We start from the raw sequence: 14,766 nt of genomic DNA, 5'->3' as shown, positions 1-14,766 counted from the left end.
AAGTGTAAAGAAATCGTGTCAGTTTTATTCGTATTCACGACATCCAGTTATGTCTCTGACATTACACACCCGTACTTTTTTCTATCGTTCATGCGGTAAAGATAATTAAGATTTATTATATCTCAAAGTCGCTTACATATCTTGAATAACTAAGGATTCATGGCAGCGTTTCATAATAACAAGATCATCATTACTTTAAAACAGATGGAGCGCTTTGTTTACCTAGGCGCCCTTCTTTATGTGGTATAAATTTTACGGTGAATTCGTTTGCGAGCAGGATATCGTTCTTATTGAGCTAGCAAGCAACGAAACAGAACGTCGAAGCAAAGTTTTGTCACCAAAACTCGAGCTAGAAAATTGTACCAAGCAGGTTTTGACGAAGTACCAAGGATGCCTGCTCATCGACGATGAAACCTACGTCAAAATTGATTCCTGGCAGAAAATTTTTCATGGCGACGGCACGAGAAGATGTTCCGGCGATGTTTAAGTTTGCTTTTATGGACAATTTTACCAAAAAACTGATGATTTGGCAAGGGATATGCAACAGCGGAGCCAAAACCAAAGACGACGGGCTCGAAGACGTACTAGGAAGAATGTCTTAAAAACCGCGTACTACCTTTCATTAAAACCCAATCAGGTGCCATGAAGTTTTGGCTAGATTTTTGCAAGTTGCCACTACATCCGGGAAGTTACTTAGAGATACCGCGAAAATAAAGGTGATTTCATCGATAAAAACCTGTTCCAATCCACCTAGTGGTGTAATGATGCCTTTCTTATATCTCACATATTCTCATATATAAATGTGTATTCTTCAAAGTAATTTTCTTTGACTCTTACAAAAGGTCCGTCTATTGACAATGACTACCGATTGGTATAGTTTCGAAGCAAGTTAAGAAATTTTTTTACGTATTTTGTTTCGCGGTGTGAAGTGACGGTATCCAATTTTTAACATACTTTACCCTTTAATTGCGGAACCGGAAGACGGATCCAGATAATGAGACCATTCATTTGAATCTAATACCGTTTTTTGTTTTTGAACCTACACGTGGGCGACTCTGACTCCGAGTAAAACGAACACGTGGAACACGCCCTAAACATCAGCTCATAGGGAAAAGAAAAAATAAACAAATTCACATGAATGCCGTGGTGAAACCCGAGAAAATTTTAGGAGCAAAACTACGCGATTGGAGTTCGATCCAGAGCGACCCCAGGTTGCTAAAAACAAACATCTCAAAAGTTGTTTGGGCGACTCTGGGTCAGCTTTCGGGCTGCTCTGATCAATAAACGAAAACGGTATAAGTTTGTTGAAATCGGTCACGCCATCACTAAGAAAAGTTAGGAAGTAATTTGGAAGACAATTTTTTTCGCCAATCGCACTGTAACTCCGAAACCGGAAGTCAGATCAAAACAAAATTCAGGAACTTTGTATAGGACAATTGTACCTTTCATTTAAATTTAAGTTCATAAAAATCGATTCAGCCATCTCCGACATTAGTGCAAAAAATGTTACATACATCCATACACACACATACAGACATTTTGCGTACTCGACGAACTGAGCCCTTACTATATGAGAAAGGCAAAACATAAATCCACCCTACAGATGATTTTATTATTCCAGATTTTAAGTGGACATAGCTTAACATGTTTTCTAACGAATTGAAGGTGTGGGGCCTTACTGGAGGCATTACTATTTTGTGTTTGATCATAGAGGTTGTTAACCTACCTGTTGCTGTCATTCGCCTCTTTGAATCAGAAAAACTTGCTGATCGTGCTGTGTGGGGTTGGGAATCGCGCCCAAGCAGGCTCCGGTGAAAGCCACCTCGCTATACCAGCCCTATTAATGGTTTTTGAAGGGTGTTTTTAAGGAGTTTGGTAATTTGAAATTTAAATAAAACACATACCACACCTACAAAAAATCGTTTAAATTTAGGTCTTCTGAGACCGACATAAACGAGCGTCGAAAATGACTCGTTTTTACAGTAGATGTGACAAATATTTAATGCATTCTGACATATTTTTACTTGATTTCGAGCCGCCAGAACTTTTTTTCACAAAGGTTATTCTGGAGGTCCAGTTTTCGACCACTTTTTCAAACATTTGAGGGCATATTTCAGCAATGGCACGTTGAATATTAGTTTCCAAAACATCAATCGATGCTGGTTTATCCACATAAACCAATGACTTCACGTATCGCCGCAAAAAAATAATCGAGTCGCGTCAAATCAAACGAACGCGGTGGCCAACCCATTGGTCCATTTCTCGTAATAATGTTATCGTTGAAATGTTCTTTCCACAAGTCGATTGTTTCGGCCACTGTATGACAAGTGGCACCATCCTGTTGAAACCACAATCTTGAAGATTTGTCAACAAAAATTTATTTGAGCATGGTTCTTTAGCGATTTCCATTTACGGTCACGCGTCGTCCTTCCCAGTTTTTACAGAAATAAGGGACGATGGTTCGACCAGCCCATAGACTGCACTAAACAGTACATTTATCGGGATGCATCGGACATCCTTGAGCGGGGTGTGTGGGTTATCATTGCTCCAAATACATTAATTTCGCTTGCTGACGTATCCATCCAACCAAAAATGCGCCTCGTACCAGAAAAGAATTTTGCGCTATAAACAGTTTCAATTGAATACTGATTTTGAAAATAAATTTCCATACATTTTTGGATTTTTGGTTCTTGAGTTAAACTGCTCAGGATGATTTGCCAAACAATAGTTTACACTGTCAAAACAACTTTTAAACAATTGACCTATTGAAACCGTTTAGTATCGTTCATATACTGCATAATTTGTTTTCATTTCTAGATGAACTATAGATTTGATCCTAAGTGCAAATGACAGATATTCGGTGCTAATGATGATAAAAGCCACAAATCATGGAGAATGAATCCACCGCAGTATCAGATATCTAGGTTATTTTACCCAGTTCTGTTTTATCGAAAAGTCTGTTCGTCAAAAAGGTCGAATTGTCGAACTAAGCTAGATGATGATTGTTTTATGAAATTTAATTCAAGTGATCAATTGCAGAATTCATTTTGGTTTTCTTTTTCGAATAACTCTGTGTTAATGAAACACGAAATCGTATCTAAAGTATTGAAAACTCCACATTATCATATTTGTAATATGATTATGGTATACTTTTTACACGCACACAGCTAGACCAGTTGGGTCTCACAAGCATAAAAAATAGCATTTGCCTTCTACTTCAGAGCTAACCATTCAAATTTGTGCCTAGTCAAGAAGCCAGCGTAGTTACTCACTAAACTATGCAAAAGATGCCGACCAAAATACTTCCATGCTTCTCGCCCAAATTAAAACAAAGGAAAACTATTGTTTAATTCCTGATATTTCAGCCGCGTCCCGAGTATTGTATTGGAATCATAAACATACATTGCGCTTCGGTGAAACTATCTAACAGTTGGTATTCAGCTAGAATAAACATTACCTCTGAAGTTCAGCAGCGGTTCATACTGAATTGCTAAGTCACAGTAGCAGTTCAACTTGAACTGCTGTGCACTGAAAAATCGAAGACGAAATGTAAATGAAAAATGTATATTTTCTTGCAATTTGCACAAAACGGGCACGTTGGTAATGTTTCTCCGATTTCGTATTCAATTGTACGTTTTTCGTTTGCTCAGGCACTAAGTTTACTTTACTTTTCATGTTTCTGAAACATGTCCGTACGAATTTATTCAAATATTGAGAGAAATTTATCTGTCTGTAGTTTATTGCGATCATTATTTAAAAAATCCAAGTAAAATTAATTACTCTAGTCAGAAACAAACGTTAGGGAAATTATGATGGTCACGTAAATTAGTATTTTAAAAAAAAACAAACGCGATAAAATACTGTCGAGTCACGTATCGTCGATTGTACTACTGTGCACAACCGGAATGTGACTTGCATAACTTGGATTAGTTATGAAATCACATAATCAAACTAGATCGATTCGGAACGCACCACGGCAGACGGGTGGGCGAACGAGCGAGCTTTTAATTGATATTGCATCGTGCCAACAACCGTAAAAGGTTTTGGAATTGGCCATTGCAACCGGACGGAAAGTATCAACTTCCCTACAGCAGGATGACAGCATCGTTACGCGCGTGCTGATAGAGTAGGAAAGCCGCAAATGCTCTTTGCATCGGTGGCAGTCCAATAACTAGTTGTCATTTTGGATAAATAGGAAAATCAATGTATTTTTTTTTCAGTTGCCATATAAGTGATGAATTCAAATTGTTGTTTTGCTATTTTACTCTACAAGGAACTGAATGCAGTTACAAAATCTAGTTTTAGTATGCAGGTTCTGAATTCTGAAATTGTATTAAATTCTAAAACTGAATGCAGAAAACAATTTCTGGCTATTAGGAATCAGAACTAATTGGCTCAAGCGGCAAGTTCCCTCAGTTATTTGGAGATTTGTGTCTTGCCGTAGCTTCTCATCAATTTTCTGATGGGAAGGGAAGGATCAAAGAAACATGGAAGGCAATTGTGAAGTGGGTCCCCGAAAGGATGCTGATCGATCTGCAGGTGCCAAAATGCAAGGTTAATAAAACCTCCAACCCCCGAAGGGATTTAGAGATTTTACAGCGACACCATTCTGCATTTCCGGAAGAATGCAGAACGATTCGCAGTATGTATGAGCAGAAATAAATTCGGCACTTCATAAAGGATGCCAAACAATCTGCTAAAACCTATTCAAGGTCATTACAGAAAGGATTCCAAGAAGAACGATGAACCCCTCTGACTATAGCTCGTTACCACCTAGGGTGAGGAACGATAGAATATCCTTTAATTTTAGCTCCGCATACACAGACTCAACCATGTATGGAGTACCAAAAACCCGGATACGTAGTTGCGTCCATGCGGGACAGTTACATACCAGATAATATAAAGTACCGTAGTCGCATTCACACAAATCACAATAATGTGATAATTGAGTTTGCAATGTCCAGTCAGAGCTCTGAACAGAATACTGCAATGATGCTTGAAAAAATGCAGTAGACCCTTTGACCCTTTGATTCAAATCTAGTAAAAATGCTTTTGTCTGAACGCAAGTTTGCAAGCTGCGCCAGTAGCTGAAATGTTTGGATGCCGCCCAATAACAAATCTTGTGCTTTAAATTAAATTCTGAAATTGAACGCAGGAAATAATTTCTGGCTTAGAAGTTAATTTTAAAATTCAGGTTCAGAGTTCAGATCTAACAGTTCCAGAGTCCAGATCGAAAATTGATATCCTGAATTTTGTTCATGAATTCTGAGGTTAAAATCCTAAATCAGAATTATTGATTCGAATCTCGAACATAAATTAAGAAACTATAATCTAATCAAGAAACCAGAATTAGGATTCAAATCCAGAGTTGAATACTATGGTATTCAATTCTGAACCCTTAATCTGGAACTCAAGTCTGGAATGGCACTGAAATTAGGTTCCAAATTCGGGTGGACCTGAGTCTAGGTTCTGAATTCCGTTTTAGAATTCTGTTCTAGAATTTAATTGAAAATTTCTGCTCGCTGTTGGTTGATGTCGACGCTCGTCTGACGTCCGAAGGCGAATCAGATCACGACCATGTGCCTGACTACCTCAAAACCGTCGGCTCGGGTTGGAGAAAGGCTAGCAAGGCGTGATGAGTGATGAGATCCTAATTTTTGAGTTATTTATAGTTATCGAACACCGTTAAAAAATATTCAATTGCTAATCATATTTCTGATAGCATGTATAAAGAATTATGCTTGGGGACGGGTATAGTGTGATGGGTAAGTCGATGCCATTCACGCAGCCCGCCTGGGTTCGATTCCCAACCCCGCACATAGGGTCAGAAAGTTTTTCTGGCCCGAAGAGGCGAATGACCTTAAGGTTAAAACCTCTATAATCGAAACAAAAAAAAAAAAAAAAAAAGAATTATGCTGTTACGTTAAGAACAACCCGAAATATTTACGATTAAGTTCTACCCGTTCTTCCGCAGGATGAATTTGAAAATGCGTAAGACTTATTGACGTCAAAAATGACTATTGAATAGGTTCGAACCGTGTATACTTTATTTAGAACAAGCCTCTAGAAGACCCAATACCAAATTTTATGAGCATCTATCCACTAATGTTTGAATAACAACTGATCGTGTCAGACGTCAGTTCTAATTTTCATGAAGCTATGGAAAAAAGACGCGAAATTGAATGATTTGTGGTTCGGCTTGGTTCACTGGATCCCCCGTATTCTCCAGACCAGGCCCCCAGCGACTATTATCTATTTTCGAAGGTTTCTCCAGGGAAAGAAATTTTTGTCGAATGATGAGTTCATTGCAGAATCGGAAGCCTATTTTGAAGGCTTCGACAAATCTTTTTTTTTTTCAAAGGGCATTAAAGTGTTGGAGGACCGATAAGTCAAGTGTATCGCTCTAGATGGAGACTATACTGAAGAATAACAAGAATAAAGACTGTCTCAGAAAGTATGGACGCAACCAAAAACCGCTGCCATTTCGCAATGGTTCAGAATTTGTCAATTTTTATGACTGCGTCCTGTTGTTTAAACTCTTCTCTAACCACTTGTGCAGTTGTTTATTCGTTTTCATTAGTTTGTTTCGAAATGAGTGGACTTTCAGCAGAACAACGTCGAAAAATTGTGTACAAATGGTGCACAGAACGCGGACTGTCACTGAGAAAGATAGCAAAAATGGAAGGAGTAAGTGAAAAAGCCGTGCGAAATGCAATCAGGAAGTTCGGTGAGGATGACACCTTTGAGGATAAACCGAAAACGGGTCGAAAAAAAGGTCCTGCTAACCCTCAGTTGGATAAACGTATACTGAAGGCGTTCGAGCAAAAGAAGGAGGTTTCAGTTCGGGATGTGGCCAAAACAGCGTGCACTTCGAAGTCGAATGTTCTTCGTGCTAAAGAACGTTTGAATCTTCGAACCCATAAGGAGCAGAAACAACCAAAACGTAGTCCGAAACAAGAAACAAGGCCGAGGGTTCGAAAGCTGTACAATACGATTCTTGCTGGAAATTTGAACTGCATAATCACGAAACCTACGTGAAACTCGATTACAAATACTTGCCGGGACCACAATATTATACGGTGCGAGAAGAGCAAGTGTTAAACCAGTCCGAGACATCGATTGAAGTCGAAAAATTTGGTAAGAAAGCTATGGTCTGGCAAGCAATTTGTAGCTGCGGTAAGATTTCGAAACCCTTCATCACCACTGCTTCAATGAACAGCGAAATATACATCAAGGAATGTTTACAAAAACGACTTCTACCCATGATTCGAAGCCACAGGGATCCTGTTGTCTTCTGACTAGATCTTGCTTCTTGCCACTACTCGAAATCAACGGTAGAATGGTATGCTACCAAAAATTTCATTGAGAAATTTTGGGCATTAACGAAGGCACATCTTAGGAAACATGTCTCGACAGCCGAAACCATTCAACGGTTCGAAAAAGATTGGAAAAAAGTGTCAAAACTTGTCGCCAAGAAGTCTGTACGGAATTTAATGAGGAACTTTCGCAAGAAGGTGCGCCAGCTAGTCTACAGTGGCTAAGTAGCAAATGTTGAGAATAATATTCTGTTGTTGTAGTCTAATATTATCAGTATATCGAATAAAATTTGAATATCTAACACTTGTGAATTATTTACAGCGAAATCAAAGTGCGTCCATACTTTCTGGGACAGTCTTTACTGAAGAAATATTTTTTCTTTGTTAGGCCCGCGACTGCTGATTTCATGTAGTATTGCATGGAAAATTTCACGAGCACAACCTCCGGTGCGTATGAAAAAAAACTATACCGCGACTCATATTTTTCGACATAAGTTGTAAAATTATTGTCGGCCGAATTTTTCAACGGTTTTAGATTCTACGATGTTTTTTTGTATTATGATATTTTTTCCCGAGTTTTCAAACATCCAGAACATTGAAAAAAAAGTAAACAATTGTTTTAAAAAAATTGACACTTTTCGAGATGAACGTTTTCTCCTACACTGCATGAAGAGTTAGTATGTACAACAAAAAAAAAAAAAAGGAAATCTGTTCGGTATGAATTCGAAAGATCTCTTACGCGTTAATTGAATAGTCTTGCTGCCAGCTCAACTAATTGATAATCAGTAAATTTATTGTCCTCCTAATACTATTCTCTGCCATCTTCTTCCTGGTTGTTCCACACACACAAACAGAAAAAAAACAAACCCCACATTGCTGATCGGAACTATTTACAAACAAAATGTCCCTCGATCAGCACACGGTGACAACGACGACGGGCACGCGGCGCACGAACGGAACATCAACGGAACAAACAGTAAATGGAGCACTTACTTCTGCCGCTCCGCCTTGTAGCTGGCGGTCAGTTCGTCGAATAGCTTCGAGTTCATCTCCATGAACGTTTTCAGCACATTGTAGACGAGGGCAACGATCGTCTGGTTCCAGTGTTCTTTGCTGATCCGGTACAGTGCCGGGAACATGATCGGCATGATGACCGCATTGTTGTCCTCGATCAGTGACATCGCATACTCATTGTTCCAAAAGTAGAGTGCCCGCTCGGCCACCTAAAATGCAAACAAACAGCAGGGCAAAACAAAAAAGAACAGGTTAGACGAACATCCCACAGGTGAATGGAACAAACGCTCACCTGAAAATGGGGACTGGAGACACACTTGGCAATCTGCCGGAACAGCGGTTCCTGGATCTTGACGAACTGGGGCGGTTCGATCACGTCCAGTATCTCCTCGATTTCACCAAGGAACATTACCTCCTTCTGGGAGCAGGTCTTTGGCCAGAACTTGAGCAGCCCGCGCACCACCGGCTCCGTCAGTGAGGCGTCCTTCTCCAGGAACTGCACCACGCAGTACGCGAGCTGGGCGTGGTACAGCGATAACACCTTCACCTTGTGCAGTGGTAGCAGCACCTTCACCAGGAACTGCTTATGCTCCGCTTTGAGCGGCAAGGCGAAGCCGTTGATTATGCTGGAAATAGAAGAAGAAAACAAATCGATGTTAGAACAGGTAGATACACTTGGGGAAGGGAAATAAATTAGATTTACTGAAATGCACGTGGAACCGATATAACAATCACTACGATTACAAGCCCATGGGAAACAAAATATTCAAACACGCCATCAGTGTAATAATTGTCAGTGTGATACGATCAATGCAACTTCTTCAGACTGCAGTGTTTTCAACAGGAGTCACTCTGAGACTCCAAAGACTCAATTTATATGCTAAATGTGCGACCGTTTATCATCATTGTTGACATTTATCTGACCGTTCAATCTACGGTTGATCATAATTTACATTTTATCGAAATGGGTGTTGAATAGGGTGGTTGCAACATACACTTGATTATGGTCTGACGAATAGATAGCAAATAATTTTTCTTTATGCACTGGGTCATCAGCGTAAGCAAGTACCGTTGAATTGCGTACATGCGTCGATTGAAAAAATGAACACGTGCTTGCTGAAAGGGTCAATTATTTTCACATCTATAAACAACTGGAACTGGTTTTCGAAGAAGGCGAGAAGCAATAGAAAAAAAAAATGTTATCATTCGAATCGTAGGTTCCATCAGAGCACATGATTTTGTGTAGCTGTGAAATTAATTGTTTCGCGTCAAGTATCGAGGAAACTTGATCTTACACATTAACACCCCGGAACACCTGAGCGGATTATCATCAAACTTGGTATGGTAATTTTTCGCATACTGGAGGAAAGTGGTCAAAGACGTATTTCTTATGGGACGTTGTTTATATTCTCAACAAGGACAACTTAGCTTAGCTCATACCTAACAGGACACCCCAGATGTCAGTGAAAATCGGTGACAGCTTTACATTGCGCCATTTGCTGTCAGCTCCGGAGTTCCACAGGGTAGTCATCTAGGACCATTCATATATTTACTCTACTTAAATGATTTTAATACTTTGCTAAAATTCAGGAAATTATCCTTTGCTGACGATTTCAAACTTTTCCATCTGATGAAAACTACCAATGATGCTATATTTCTGCAGTCACAATTGGACATCTTTACCAATTGGTGCAGAGTAAATAGAATGATTATAAACGCATCGAAATGCTCAATTATGTTCAGGGTTGTTACGAAAGACTTCAAAATCAAAACACGCGAAATCCGCACGAAGTCGAAAACCAAAACGCGTGATATTCGAGCGAAAAATTACACCGCTATTTCTATGTCGGTAATAAAGCTTTCTTCAGATAAAATTGAAACAAAGATAATTGCCTGTATTTCAGTTATTTATGATTGAATTCAAGCTCTTTCATTATACAAATGTAGCGTTTTCTTCATACTTTTAAGAAAAAATACGGATAAAATTATTCGTCACGGTTTCGAAGGAATTCTCGAATTTTTCCTGTAACACGGTTCATTAGTCGGCGCACACCTTCTTCGTCCATCGTTTTAGCTATCTTATTCCACCAGGTCGTCATCATCGATTGATGTCTTTGACAACCTTTCCCCTTGCCTTGAGTCTCCTCTTCATGATTTCCCAGTATTTCCCAGTATATTTGGCCAAAACATTATGGGATGGTCGTGGGATCGAATGAACGGCAAAATTCGTTTTTGGAGATACTCTTTTTGGTATAGTTCCGATGTCATTGTCTTATTTGTAACGAAAACTTTCATTTTTTTTGCCACAGCGTCGAATGCCCTGCCAAATCATAAATTTTCTTGCACATTTGTCGGCAAAAACAAATTTACATTTGGCTTGAGCATCCCCCCGAGCCGTTGCCAAGTAAAATTTTTGATCTGGGATTTGCCCGAAGTCAGCCTTGACATAGGTTTTATCGTCCATCAGAAGACACCCGTCGAACTTGGTCAGCACCTGGTCATATAGTTTCCGAGCACGAATTCTGACCACACTATTCTGTTTTATGGTCCGATTTGGCTGTTTGCTAGCTCGATACGACTTGATTCCTTCCCGGAGTCGAGTTCTTCTCACGGTACTGTGGGTAGCACCGAATTTTCTGGCCAAATCACGGTCCGACAGATAAGGATTCCTCTTAATCGTCTTCAAAATCGTATCACGCAGTTTCCGGTCGACAGTTCCGCTTCGACGATTGGCTTGAGGCTTCCGACACGTGGGCGCCAAGAACTGAGCCTTGTGATAGACACAGTTCTAAAACACGGTTAGGCATGATAGAACGTACATCGAACATGGTCTACATCCTGGCCGTCTCCCGACCGGAACCATACATCCATTTCTTTGTTCTGCTGAATCGATTGGTATACGACACTCGGCCCTCCCAGGGTTTGATAGAATTCTGTAGCTATTTTTTATACTTATAAAACATGTTCAATTTTGACATTTTGGGAAATCGTGACGAACCACTTTGCAAATTGAAAAAAATTTATACAAATATCGATTTATTCAATTCTCATACCATATCCAAATGCACAAACCTTCCTTTTTACACTACTCAGAAGGTTTGAACCAACTTTTTTTTTGCGTTAAAATCCCTTTTTTCTTCATATCTTCCTCCAATTTTACTTCCTTTCTTCGGCACGAAGCTGACCTTATTAGTTTTGTACAAACCCTAAACATTTTTCGAGTAATGGCACGAAGCTAAATCCTCCCAGAAACGCGTAGGATCATTGTGTGACCTTAGAAATGGAAGTAGACGTCCGTACCGGTTAGCAAATAAACATTACACGTTGAACTAGTCTCATCCAAAATTCTAATTGAAAATACCCAAAATGAATAATGCACAAAGAAGCTTTTAAAGGAAAAATATTAAAGACAAAAGACTCAAACGAACTGTCACAGAAAATTAACATTTGTTATGTCTCCACGAGACCTAGGAGCTACGAATCAAATGTGATATATGCCTGATGCCTCTTTTCAAATTTGTTGGTGGGTAAATTGTTTGATGTACAAGCCCAACTGAAGCACTGTGCGAAATCATTGATTCGAGTTAATTAAATCAGCATAAACCAATTATAAAACACTCAACGACGAGTAACATTGGCAGTGACAGGACGTCACGATCCAAACTCCACACTGTTGCAAATGTAGCACACTTTGTCATTCGGACAGATATCGCCAATGATGTGCTGGGAATCAACGAAACAATAAAAAAAAGCACTCAGCCCACATTTTTGACAGCTCCGCGCTAGCGATGAGTGAACAAAACTTGATTGTTGGTTTCACCGCGTGTGTGCCCCGATTGTGGGCTGACACCCAATGACAAATTATTTTTGCAGATATCAGCTAGCCATGGAAGTGTAAAAAGTCTACACACCCATCAGAGTTGCGAGAGTAGAAGGTGGTGCTCACGGTGAGTTATTTTCTCTCAGTTCAAACGACTGACCGTGTTTGCGAGTTCCCATACGATTGTGCGTCTGCCCAACGGTCTCTTTCTCTTTCTCTCTCTGTCAATTTCGATAGCAGTCAGCCTTCATTCATCAACCTGAGTTCCATTCACCGCTGCTCGTCGGTTCTCGTAACCGTGGCCGGGTTGGTGTGTGTGTTTCGGTTGTAAGCATTTCGCTTCGTTCTGTGTGTGTGTGTTTGTGCCAAGTCCAACAACCATCGGTCCAAAGAGACAGACACCCAATGGAACCGATGATAATCGTGATAAGCGATTAGTGCGCACGCGCCGAAAGCCGGAGGTTCGATACGGGACCGATAATTTTGATTCATAAAATAAGTAGATGGACATTACGGGCGAATCAGTTGTTCGATGGGGAAACAGAAACACCAAACTGTGGTTTTCATAATTTCAAGCAAACCTGTCCGTGACAGAGACGAAATCTGGACGCCCGGTGCCTTCCGGTGGAGGAGCGCCGTCGGTTCTCGCCATCTTTTCCCGATGTCTTCCGGAACATCGGAAGGGCATTGGTTCGTTACATCATAGGTATGCATACCGACTGCGACAAGACACTGATGCCACATTCAGAGGACAAACGTTTAACCTGGTGAAACAGAAATAATTACATTTTTTGGACTGGGGAACTAAGTATAGACTAGCAATAGAAATAGGAGAGTGTGTGCAAGTTAAGTCAACGTGAAACAGACATCACGTGTCCGCTCTCTGGTTGGGGGGAGAAACCACGATAATGTCCCTCGGTAACCCCAAAAAAACATGATCCACGCTTATGCGGTGCGGGTGGTGACGGTGGCGGGATAAGATAGAAGACATGACATCCGGGAAGCATCGTCCCCCCGAGTCATTCGAACAATGCCGAGAGCAGGTTCACACACAGGTGTGTGCATATGTTTGTGTGGATGGGCTGGATTTTGACTGGGTGGTGGATAGGATGGGAGTGCCACTGAATCATCAATATTTTCAACTTTTGGTCGTCGGTGAACGACGAAAGGCAAAATGAGGCAGAATAAAGGTTTCCTTTTACTCTGAGCTGAATCTCGGTCGCATATTAGTGGTAATGAAAGAAGTGAAATGTTATTTTCGGCAAGCCTCTGTGTGTCCTTGCGATGTCGGCTTTTTTCAAGGGTTTACCCTTTGCGTCGTTAATGATGAACTAACAACCCAACATAAAATGAGGATATGAAGAAAACGAATCCAGAGAGCCGGAAGAACCTCATCAAACAATGTCAGGCCTGCCAACCAACGACTGGAAGAGCAAACCGGATAGAGAGAGCACTATAAAGATAACCTTTTTATGTAGCTTATTTCTGAGCCACAGACACTAGCTTGGATACACCTGATGAAATTAGTTCTGCGTTGGTTGGGTTTTCAGCTTATTTATTCATTTGCTGACAGCAGTGACATTGGATAAAAGATTAGTGTCGTAAAAAAAGGAACTTTATTCCCAATGGACTCATAAAACAGCCGACTACTCGTTAAAAAGTTCTATTGTCCTCAGATTACTTCGTGAGGAGCTCTTTTTACTGTAAGTTTGTGTTCAGGCATTTGAACCAACAGTACCAAATCAATGACAAGAAACGATTGTTGAGATTAGAAGTAAGCGTCTAGCATTTTCCCCTAAACTATGACTCTTTTTTGAAAAAAAAAAACTACAATTGCTGAATCCCTTGACAGGTAGTAAGGATGGCGCTAAATGTGGATTGTAAGACGGGCGGGGTAGGATTTTCCGTTTACTATTATCCAAGTTTTAGATCGGGTCCGCATCAACAAGTGGCCGGGCGTTGTCGTGATAATAAATTACGAGCTCGTGACTAGTCTTCTATTCGGGAACGTCTTTCAAACTACAATCAATTCCAAACTCGTAAAATATCTAAACCTATCCCCAATAGAAAAAAAAACAGAAAACTATTTGGAGTACACATTGAATCGAACCGTTTTGTTGGGGTCAAATTTGCATTTAATTCAGTTTATAGGGGAAGGTGTTCGGTTGCCAGCAATGTTCGGTTGACAGATCAACATTTTCGCAACCAAAGATTTGTTTCGTCAATTTTTTGTCGTTAATACGACTTACTTTACTATGGGGCGCCTTTTCATAATTTACCCTCTGATAAGTTTTTGATCGTGAATATACTTAACGCAACAACATAATTTTTTCTCCATGCTATCAGCAATATAATCAGGAATTCGTGATTAAATTTTCAACAGTGTAAAAAACCATAAATAATTCAAAATCTATTCTTTCTCAAACTTTTGGAAACAACGAGGAAAACTCATCTCGTTTGCTTGCCTTTTTCGCACCAGGACGACGGTTTTGAGGTAGTCAGGCACATATCAGTTGCGGTGTTCTACTGGCCGAGTGTAATAGTTAAATCTTGACCGAGAATTATTCATTTTTTTGTAGTACTTTAGACGGAACTGGATATCGTGCTGATGTTCTT

General features: G+C 40.1%; 1 protein-coding gene across 5 annotated transcripts in view; it reads right to left on the bottom strand.

The window, feature by feature from the left end:
- LOC131437058 (serine/threonine-protein phosphatase 2A 56 kDa regulatory subunit epsilon isoform) overlaps positions 1 to 14,766 on the bottom strand; it is a 94,958-nt gene that overhangs the window by 3,399 nt on the left and 76,793 nt on the right. For all 5 annotated transcript variants that reach the window (XM_058606113.1, XM_058606121.1, XM_058606138.1 and 2 more), the window contains 2 exons: positions 8,623 to 8,956; positions 8,310 to 8,539 (listed from right to left, as the gene is read on the bottom strand). In XM_058606113.1, coding sequence (XP_058462096.1) covers positions 8,310 to 8,539; positions 8,623 to 8,956 — 564 coding nt within the window. The remainder of the gene's footprint in view (positions 1 to 8,309; positions 8,540 to 8,622; positions 8,957 to 14,766) is intronic.

The sequence above is a fragment of the Malaya genurostris genome, chromosome 1, assembly GCF_030247185.1.
Source record: "Malaya genurostris strain Urasoe2022 chromosome 1, Malgen_1.1, whole genome shotgun sequence".
Classification (NCBI taxonomy): Eukaryota; Metazoa; Arthropoda; class Insecta; order Diptera; family Culicidae; genus Malaya; species Malaya genurostris.
Note: the sequence above shows the minus strand (reverse complement) of the source record. Positions and strands in the feature narration are given on the sequence as shown.